At 39.2% G+C, this 10,167-nt stretch overlaps 1 protein-coding gene across 2 annotated transcripts in view; it reads left to right on the top strand.

Annotated features, from left to right (window-relative positions):
* Positions 1 to 612: 612 nt before the first annotated feature.
* LMBR1L (limb development membrane protein 1 like) overlaps positions 613 to 10,167 on the top strand; it is a 31,908-nt gene continuing 22,353 nt past the window's right edge. For both annotated transcript variants that reach the window (XM_070937758.1, XM_070937757.1), the window contains exon 1: positions 613 to 936. In XM_070937758.1, the coding sequence (XP_070793859.1) occupies positions 865 to 936 (72 nt within the window). In that variant the 5' untranslated portion in view covers positions 613 to 864. The remainder of the gene's footprint in view (positions 937 to 10,167) is intronic.

Here is a 10,167-nt window from a genome sequence, read left to right as displayed (position 1 = left end):
TATTAAAAGGCATACGCTTTTGTGAGCTACAGTTCCTCAAATAAAATGGAGTGGCTCTATCACTTGTAACTGAACATTAAAGTAAATTGTAGTAGAGTAGAAATGTGGAAGAGGAAGGAAGGAAAGAATCCTTTTTTCCTATAATTAAACGGGGAACACTTAATTAATTAAAAACTATGGCAAGAAAGGTCGTAAAATGGGGCAAAACTCACAACTGTCTCGCTTAGCAACATCAATTTTGAGCTTAGCAACATCAAGTTTGGCCTCAATTGTAGCCGTAAGTCTACAATTACTTTAGTTTACTTTACCTGTATAAGTAAACCTTCCTTGATATAACCGAAACTTCCCAAATAATTAAAACCCTGCAGTACAGTACAAAGAAGGCGGGGCCAACCACTAGAGGCTGCTATTCCACCACGGACAACACTGGGCGATAAAATAACGAACGTCCAGCTCAGCCTATGCACTGAGCTTTAATTTCCCGAAACAGCCAATGAAAAGCCGCAGGTTAAGCCTTTATCTAGCCAATCGGCTCTTTTCCTCCGGAGGGGATGTGGGAAGTATAAGCTCTACCTTTTCCTTTCTATCGTCATTAAGCTCATCGCTGCATTAGCGGAGGTTCGTTGAAGGCAGGCGATGCTTCGGTGCCTTTAACGATGCAACGCGGAGCTGCCTCCGGGCCGGGTGGACATTTATTGTGACGCGGGTTGAGTGTTGCAACGTTCTAGACTCTAGAAGTTGCCGCTTAGGAGGAGGAGTTTTCGGTTCGTGGTGGCGGCTACGCTGGGGTTCTGGGAGCCCCGTCCCCTGCTTCCCCCGGCCGCTCTGCCAGCCCTACAAACTTTCAGCCATGCTGACCAAAGGATGAATTTGGGGGATCACGACCTGCTGTCTGCGCGGGAGCAGTTATTCCACGAGAGGGTCCGCGAGTGTATTGTGAGTACGCTGGTTGTTAACGATAACAATTCTGGTTTCTGGGATAAAAACCCTGGTTTCTTCCATGTAACTAGAATTTTAGCCTCCTTATTCCCAGTTATTAGAGACCTGTAGTCCAACATCTTTGAAAAAGGGGAAGGATTTGTATATCCCCCCCACCCTGAAGACAAAAAAAACAAAACAAAACCCGACTATGTTAGCTACGGGGATGATGGTTTTGTCAAGGAGAGTGGAAGCACTAAGGAAAAAAGAGACCGGGAATTTAGAGCTGAGGAGCAATGAATGTCATCAGCCTTCTTGATTGGTAAAATTTGCATTTTTCTGTGCTCTTTTATCCAAGGTAATTGAAGAGGAATTAGGAGAAAAGCAAGCTATAGTTGAGAATGAAATGGAATTGCTTGCTGCCAGAGACAAAAGCCAATCTGTATATTTACAACTTGGTGCCCTCCAGATAGTTATTTTGGACTGCACACATTGGCTATGTTTATGCATTAAATCATGGTTGTCAAAACCAAAAAACCATATAAGGTATTGATCTATCGTGTGAATCAGGTCATCATGTTGCGCCATTATGCTTTTTTTGACTAAGCTTGTAGTGTGAATATTAACCTTGGTTTAATGTTTAGCATTAAGTTTCCTACTAGGTGCCAATTTGGGAAAACTTTTAAAAATGTCCGTTTCTATTGTTCAGCCTTTCTTCAACGACTTGGCAATAAGTTCATTTGCTAGTAATGAAAAGAATACTGGTAATTAAAAGATAAAATTATGTGGCTGTTTTCAGCTCTATTGCACAAACTTCTGTCTCTCTTTAAATTATTTCCCCCCCTGTTTTGTACTGTTTTCAGTTGGAAGAAAGGCAGCCAGAGCCAGTTTGGTCTAGTGGTGAAGATACCAGGCTAAAAAGCAGGAGACCCTGATTTCTAGTCCTGCTTTAGGCATGAAAACTGGCTGGGTGACTTTGGGCCAGTCATGCTCTCTCAGCCCAATTCACCTCACAGGGTTGTTGTTGTGGGGAAAATAGGAGGAGGAACTCATGTTGGAAATGTTCGCCCCTTTGAGTTATTTGTAAAACTAATAAAGATGGTACAATTCTCTTAGTGACCATTTGAAATAACAGTGGCACTGAAAAAAGTGACTTATGACCATTTTTCACACTTATGACCATTGCAGCATCCCCATGGTTATGTGATTTACATTCAGATACTTGACAACTGACTCATATTTATGATGGTCTCAGTGTCCTGGGGTCATGTGATCATCTTTTGCAACCTTCTGAGAAGCCAAGTCAATGGGGAAGCCAGATTCACTTAACAACTGTGTTGCTAATTTAACAACTGCAGTGATTCATTTAATAAATGTGGCAAGAAAAGTCATAAAATCAGGCAAAATTCACTTAACAAATTTCTCACTTAGCAACATAAATTTTGGGCTCAATTGTGGTCATAGGTTGAGGACTGCAAGAAATATATCAAGACAGGCAAAAAAAAAATCCTTCTGGAATGTCCAGCTTTGTCTTCCTGAAGTTGCCATGCCACCTGAAGTCAAAGTGGATTTCTTGCCCAATAAATGTGGATGGAATGCACGTTTATATATAGGTATAGGATATGATCAGATATATATGAATGAGTGGGTTTAAAACTAATGATTAATATCGCCTGCAAAGTAAAGGCATTTCTTTCTAAAAGGACTTGGTCACTCTTGCATAATATCAACCACTTCCTCTTGTATGTTTACCGATTTCCCACACAGAAGCCCACAAGTAATTCCCTTTCATTGAAATTATATGTACTGATAAAGGAGAATATTTGTAGCTTGTGGTTGAAATTAGGGGTCCTTGGTGCTCTCTAAGCTTGGTTGTTTTCTTGCAGATGGTTCATTATTCCAAACTAGGTAACATCATCAGTGCTTATATGTGCACCTGGGAATGAAATGATGTAGAGGACTCTGGAATGTTCCATTCCCTCCTCTGGGCCACACAACTTTGGCCCTTAAAGGAAGGTGGTGGTCTCGCAGTTTTTAGAAATTAATTCTCTGGAATGGATGTAGTTTGGATTCCTGAGCTAAACAGGCTTCTTTCAGGATTGAGCCATATCCAAAATGCCACAAACCCCATTTGGCTCAACAGATTAACTTCCAGACAACTAGCAGAGCATTTCCAAAATGGCAGAATCAGCCCAGTTCTTAGGAATGGGAGAGCAGGATGTATTGCACATCTCCACCTCTCTCTTTTGAAGGCAGAAGCTTTTTAAAAAGAAGAGAGGAAAATAATGGAGAGGGGTTGAGAGAAAGATACAGCTGGGAAAGAGAGAAACCTTAGAATCTGGAAAAAGGAAATTCTAGGCAAGCAACCCCTCTATTCCTCCCACTCTTCAGTGGCAATTTAGTGAAATAATTTTTATCAGCACTCTGAAAACAGTGAAGTATATGAAGTAACAAATATGTTAAGGAAATTAATAGTGATTGGACTCAGGTGCAGAAGCCTTGGAGGTTGAGGAAGATTTTGGGGCTGGGACTTTTGGGCTTTAGATTTTTTAAAAGTAAATACAATATTTTTTGCGTCATCCAAGTGCATGAGACGCTTCATTAAAATGTATACAAGTCTAGTGAGACTTTTGCCTTGGGGAGCTCACTGTCCTGCTTTATATTTGCAAATCTGTTAGAAGTGAGGAGGTTTACATATTACTTTGAAAGTGCACCTAGCTCTTCATAAGCAATTTCAGTTTAATTCTGCTTGCTTTATAAATATCATTTGAAATTAAGAAATTGTAATGCCCAGAGAATTGAAATAAGTAATTATGAAGTTTTGAATGAAAATACATTCAAATGTTTAAATACCTGTTGTCGGGTAGTTCTCAAAAGCAGAAAAGTTCTGGCTTACATGTATATTAATGTGACTTATTAAAGTCATGCATTGCTTCATTTGAAACTATGTTGATTTTACACATACGGCATGGTATATGGCTTTCTAGAAAAAAACAGCAGCTTCATCTTTGTGCCAGCTAAAGCTGAATTTCTGGGTTACTTACTGGGGATTATTGCTATTCTGTTAAAATAATGAGCTGAACAAAGGCAAGTTTTTTCTTGCCTGTCTTTCACAATTATGTGATACTTCCTCTACTACCCACTTAGTTGTCTACCTACAAAGCACATTATGGTTTCATACACCATCCTGTGTTTAACTTCCATGAAAGCTTGAGAATTTCAACAGGGTATTGTGAGAAACTAGCCAATTGTGGTTTATTAAGCAATTTATTCAGTTTATTGTTATTTCTTCCTTTTTGATCCAATGTCATGTTTATGGATGAGAGCATTCACTGGTACATGCAGAGAACTCTATTTGATATCAAACGTCCAAGCAGTTAAGTTAGATTTCAGAGTCCGTTGCATCTTTATTTGTAGGTCTTTTTCTGTTCAGAGCAACCATTCTCAAAGCTCAGCATGATCTAAACAGGTTGTGAGAACCTTGGCAACTTTGATTGGGAGGAGGGGAATGGGGGGAATTAGCTTTCCCAGCGTGGCTTTGTGTGCCAAAGGTTAGTCCAGAGTTCCATCTCTGTAGTCAACATATTAGTAGGCATTAGCAGTTGTGTAACGTCTATGTGTCTGATTAGCAGGCAGTATATAGTACTTGGAGTTATACACGACAAGCATTTAGTCCTTGGTGCCCAGTTGGCATGCATAATGAGTTTTCTGGGTATTATGTTAACCTCGGAGAAATATTAAATCACTGGCACATATGAAAAGGGAGCACTGAGAATTTAAGAACAGAAAGCCCCCTCTTGATCAAGTTCCACCTGGTCCAGTATCTGTTTCTTCAAGATCAAGTACTGTAAATGATTCTGAGAATCACATATAATTCCCCTGTTGTGAACTGGCAACAACCCTGTTGTTGCCAGTTCACCCAGCAATAATACTCAGTACTACCCCTTCTAATCCTGGAACTCTTTACTATCCTGACTAATGAAATTCATAGACTAATACTCCATGCATATCTAGTTTCTGAAAATCATGTTCTTTGGTAGCCATCATCTGACTTGTGGAAGTTAAAGGCATACTTCTGAATTATCTGCCAGCTGACTTCACTGACCCTGAGATCATTTGTTTTGGAAAGAAAAGAGAATCATTTAGAAATAATCCATCATGTAACCTTTTTATTGGCTAGGTTGTGGTGATTTATTGACTGTGCTAAGTTATTCTTTTATTTATAGCTTGTTTTAAAGGGATAGTCATAGTTAGTTTGAAAAGGCATATTAAGCTACAGATTTATAAACTGATTAAACTTAGACACTCTACTAAGACCAAAAACCACATAACCCACAAACTGAAATGGCTTATTTAGATGGCATCTTGCCATCTTTGTCATATAAACTAAAATCTACAGAGATGTGTATTTTTTTCAATAGGGGAAAATGTCCCAATTTGTAGATGATTTTGGTGAAATTGAGCATCTAGAACTGAATACCATGGCTAACAACTTTTCTACTTTCAAGATCTATAGTCTGGCTATTATTAGATAGGAACTTCTTATTGTAATCAAGAAACATATTCACTACTGCTAACCTAAACACATTACCTTTCTTAAGACTCCTGTTCTTTTCGGAGGCTGATCTGTGGCAGATAGCATCTTTTACAAAAATGGTTTTAAAAAAATCTACAGTTTACGGGAATTGCAGAGCAGCATATAGCCCATAACAAAAATGTTTAATATTTTACATATATTAAATTTAATTCTTTAAAGCAGACATTAACTGGCAATAGAGCATATTTTTAGCTAGCATCACCAGAAACTTGGCAGATTAAGTTGTTACAATCATTTGAGTGTCAAATATGTTCTAATTTGTAAACTTTATGTCTACAATACTGCTGAGTATTGCTGAGAAATCATACAGACCGATAAACATACCATTAGTTGAGATTTGTATATAGTTGATATATACTATTTTATTCATGCTGATTATTACAAAGTCTTGTTCAACCATGATAACCCTGCAGTCTGCTGAGTAAGGGTTCTTATTATATCAGATTTGGTACTAAAGTCATTGTGACAGTTATGCTTATTCATTCATTCATTCATTCATTCATTCATTTCAAAGAAAGCCTGGTAACTGAATTGCGAAAGATATCCCCTGATTTGAAAGAATGCAGAATTAAGCTCGGAAGTCCAAGTACAGTATTGTAATTAATTTAGACTGTGAAAGCATACGTTGCTAGGTTCATCTCCCTCCATCCTGCCCACAGGCATAATATTTAATCTGATTGAATAAAACCATGTGAAAGTGAATTTAAGGTCTGCAGCATAGCTATTGGCTCTGTCCATATCAGAACTTCTTTCTAAACGTCCTCCAGATGTGTTAAATTACAGCTCCCATCATCACCGATCAGCATTACTATTAAGTGTTAAGGTAGGAATTAATAAAAATAATAGTCTAATGCAGAGGTCTTCAAACTTGGCAGCTTTAAGACTTGTGGACTTGAACTCCCAGAATTTTCCAGCCAGCTATGCTATGCTATGCTATGCTATGCTATGCTATGCTATGCTGTATGCTGGCTGGAGAATTCTGGGACTTGAAGTCCACAAGTCTTAAAGCTGCCAAGTTTGAGGACCCCTGGTCTAGTGTATTTGAAGGAGTAGCACCATTGGAAAATCCTCTCAATCATCTGAGATGGGCTTTGACCCTATAAGTGTTCTGAAATTCATTGTGTACCTCTGCAGTTCCAAGTATTTGAAGGCTGTCCTGACACTCATCTGACCTATAGTGTTAGTATAGTCCCACTATACTAACATTCAAAAGACATTGAATGTATTTACGTATCGTGGTAGACGGTCGTTTTATTCTTGAATAAGCCATGTTGGTTGGATTTAGACAATTTATTAAGCCAAAGCTAAGCATCTCATCATTATTTAATACTGGAATAGAATTAAAATATTTTTGGTCTACTTTGTTCTGGGAGTTAAAGGGCTGGCTTGGGAACCATGAAAATGCGAGTTCTAGCCCTGCCTTAGGCATGAAAGCCGGCTGGGTGACTTTGGGCCAGTCATTCTTTCTCAGCCCAACCCCCCTCACAGGGTTGTTGTTGTTGTGGGGAAAATAGGAGGAGACAGGAGTGTTATGTATCTTCACCGGCCGTGAGTTATTTATAAAAATAAAGATCTAATCTAACATCTAATAAATGTAAGTAAATAAATAAAAGCTCTGGCAGTTGTTTCCAAGGGAATAATACCCATGGAGTTTGTATGTTGGAATAATTTTGGATATAGCCTACTTTGTGGTCTAGGGACCGTAGGTGCTGTGTATATGAACAAAGTTGTTTATATTGGAAGTCTTTGAAAAGAGCAGAAACGTGTAGAAAAACCTTATCAATTAAACGCACTCGCCAACAAGCGCTTTGAAAACCAAAATCTTATCTCTGAAAGAGAAGGAAGAAACTTTGTTATTGTCTCTTCCATGCCAGGGAGATTCCATGATGCTTGTTTACTAATTATATTCTCCATCCTTCCATGTTCTAATTTTCAGTTAATTAGAAGTGCCATGCTGGGTGGCTTTATTCAGCTGGGCCTTGCTTGGCCTAGATTTCAGGGCAACAGGGCCTACTTTCTCATGCCATCTTATTCTAATTTCATAGCACAAAAGAACGAGGCCAAGATCAATCCTAACAGATAGGGATTTGCATGAGGAAACCTGACCTAAACAACGAAGCTGTAATGCTGTAAATGTCTTTGCAAATCAGAATTGGTGGTGCAGAAACCGATTTGCAAATTGATGCAAACGCTGCAGAACTGGGGGAATATTCTTGCCATCCAGAAATGAGATAAAACACTTGAAGCTTTATGAGCATAGCTGCCTTTTTTCAGATCCAAGCCCAAAGACATCACAGTGAAATCCAATCAAGTCCAATCATTGACTTGCTTACACCTAATGGACAGAATCTTGACAAACTAACTAAAGCTATAACCTCCTTACTTACTAGACATATCCTGAGAGATTCTAGGGTATGGCTACCCTGAACCTCTTCCTTCTTTCCCCATCCAGTTTGGGATTGCGCAATCCCTTAAATTGGGCTTTTGTATAGAATGTGTTGCCTTGCCTCTGCCTTGGGAAGCCTTAGTGCTCATGCACTAAGGAGAATTCCCCCCTCCCCCCTTCTCCAGCTGCACATTCCATCACAGTTTTGAGCACTGGAATTATGTGCTCTTGGTAAGGATTGGGGATAGTCATTTTGCAACTCGATTCATATATTGGAGCAGCATGAGGAAGAGAATATCAAAAGGTACTTTGTTTGCATTATTTTTTGCAAATCTCAGTCCCTTCATGTGAGCCTGGAAGCGAGCTACATCCACAGCATTCAAATCCACTTGAATTTTTGAAAATGTTTTTGTCTATGGAAAACTTAGCTTGTGATCCTGTGCCTGGAAAAAATGCACTCTGGTGCAGAATGTTTTTCTCAACCTTCAAAGTGCTTCTCTCTCCCCCTCTTTCATGTGTGTTCCTTCTCTGGGCAAATAATCCTATATTCTCTTTTGAGCAAATATCATAAAGGTCCAAGTACTGTTTAAGTGGAATCTTGGAACTGGGGTTCACTCAAAGGAACAGCGAGACAAATTGGTTGCAGGACTCTGGTTTCTCTCCGCTGAAACCATGAGGCAGTTGTTATCTGCTTCCTCCCCAATCCAAATTGGCCAAATTCCCAGAAGAAACTCCTTGCTTCAGCAAAAGACAACGTGGAGCACTAACTCTGGACTTTCCGTGTCCGATTCTTTGCTTCTGCTTACGTAAGGTTTGTACCTGCCGTGATCTCTGTTTTTGCAAGGAGAACTGGAAACCGGATAGCAGGGTTGCTAGGCATGCCTGGCACAAGGAACAGGCTCCTGCTGCTGCAGGATTCTAGTGGAGTCAGTTTGGGAAGAGGCTGGCATTGCCATCTTCTCCTGGGCACCCTGTGTTATCATAGGCTACAGGTAATGCCCCCTCCTACGAAAGAACTGGGCAGTTGGTTTAGCAGCCTGAAGTATAGAGTAGGGCATGAGTCCTGTCTCTATTCACATATCACATAAGTTGTGTTTGATTAACCATCCATTCTGAATACGTTCAGTTTATGTATTTATATACTATATATACTTACATATAAGCCTATTTGCACATAAGCCAATCCTCAAATGTTCACGAAAAATGCACCACCTGTGGATAAATTGACCTGCATTAAAGTGTCTCCTTACCTAGGAATGGTCTTATATTCAAGCGTATATGGAAATACAGATGCTTTGAAAAAGAATTCCCATACGTTCCTATGGATTAGCCCATCCTCACATAAACCAAACCTGATTTTTGGGAGCATTTTGGCACTTAAAATTCTTGGCTTATCCACAAGTATATATGGCATATTATGTAAATACAAACAGTATGCAAAGCCACAAATCATAGCTTATAAATTACACATTTTACTTTGGACATGGGTTTATTAAAAGAATCATCAATAGCTCTCAGAATTTTTTGTAACTATATTTGTATCACACACTCAAAGGCATTTTACATCAATGATGTAAAATTAAATGGTTTGATCCTGACTCAAAGTTGTTTTCCTTTCTATTGTCCGTGGAACACAAAAGAAGACTATAAGCCAAAAATGTTGCCTCGAGCTTGCCGGGAGAGATGGATACTTCTGAGATACCCCAATTGAACAATTTAAAAAATTCTTGTGGTACATAAAATGAAATAAAATAAACGGCTAGCACCTCTTCCATTATTTAGTACAGAATTCTTCAACCTTTCCGGCTTTGTGGACTGGCGAGGGAGATGAGTTCGTGGAAGTGGCTAGTGCACATGTAGGTCCATTTGCACAAGTGGCAGGCACGTGCAAACGCTGCTCATGCAAATGGAGTGCATGCACACCACACAAGCGGGTATCCATATTGGTGTGTTAATACAATGGCTTGTCTGGTTAGCAGTTGAACCAATATGTCCAGAAAGAGACACATTTAGGCACTGAATAATAAAATTTATGGCAAAAATAGAGTGGATAATGATCCACAAAATGGAGTGAAACAAGCGCTCCCGTCAATGAGAACATCACAGATCTAGGGTGATTCATTTAAAAAAAAAAATCAGCAATATTCTGGAGCAGAATCAGAAGTAATTCAGTTCCCATAAGGTGAGTGATTACAGGCAGTCCTTAACTTACGACCACAAGTGAGCCCAAAATTTCTGATGCTAAGCGAAACAGTTGTTAAATGGG

This window comes from Pituophis catenifer, unplaced genomic scaffold, assembly GCF_029215685.1.
Source record: "Pituophis catenifer annectens isolate HBS135680 unplaced genomic scaffold, rPitCat1.0.hap2 SCAF_2, whole genome shotgun sequence".
NCBI lineage: Eukaryota > Metazoa > Chordata > Lepidosauria > Squamata > Colubridae > Pituophis > Pituophis catenifer.
This window is presented reverse-complemented; position numbering and strand designations above follow the sequence as displayed.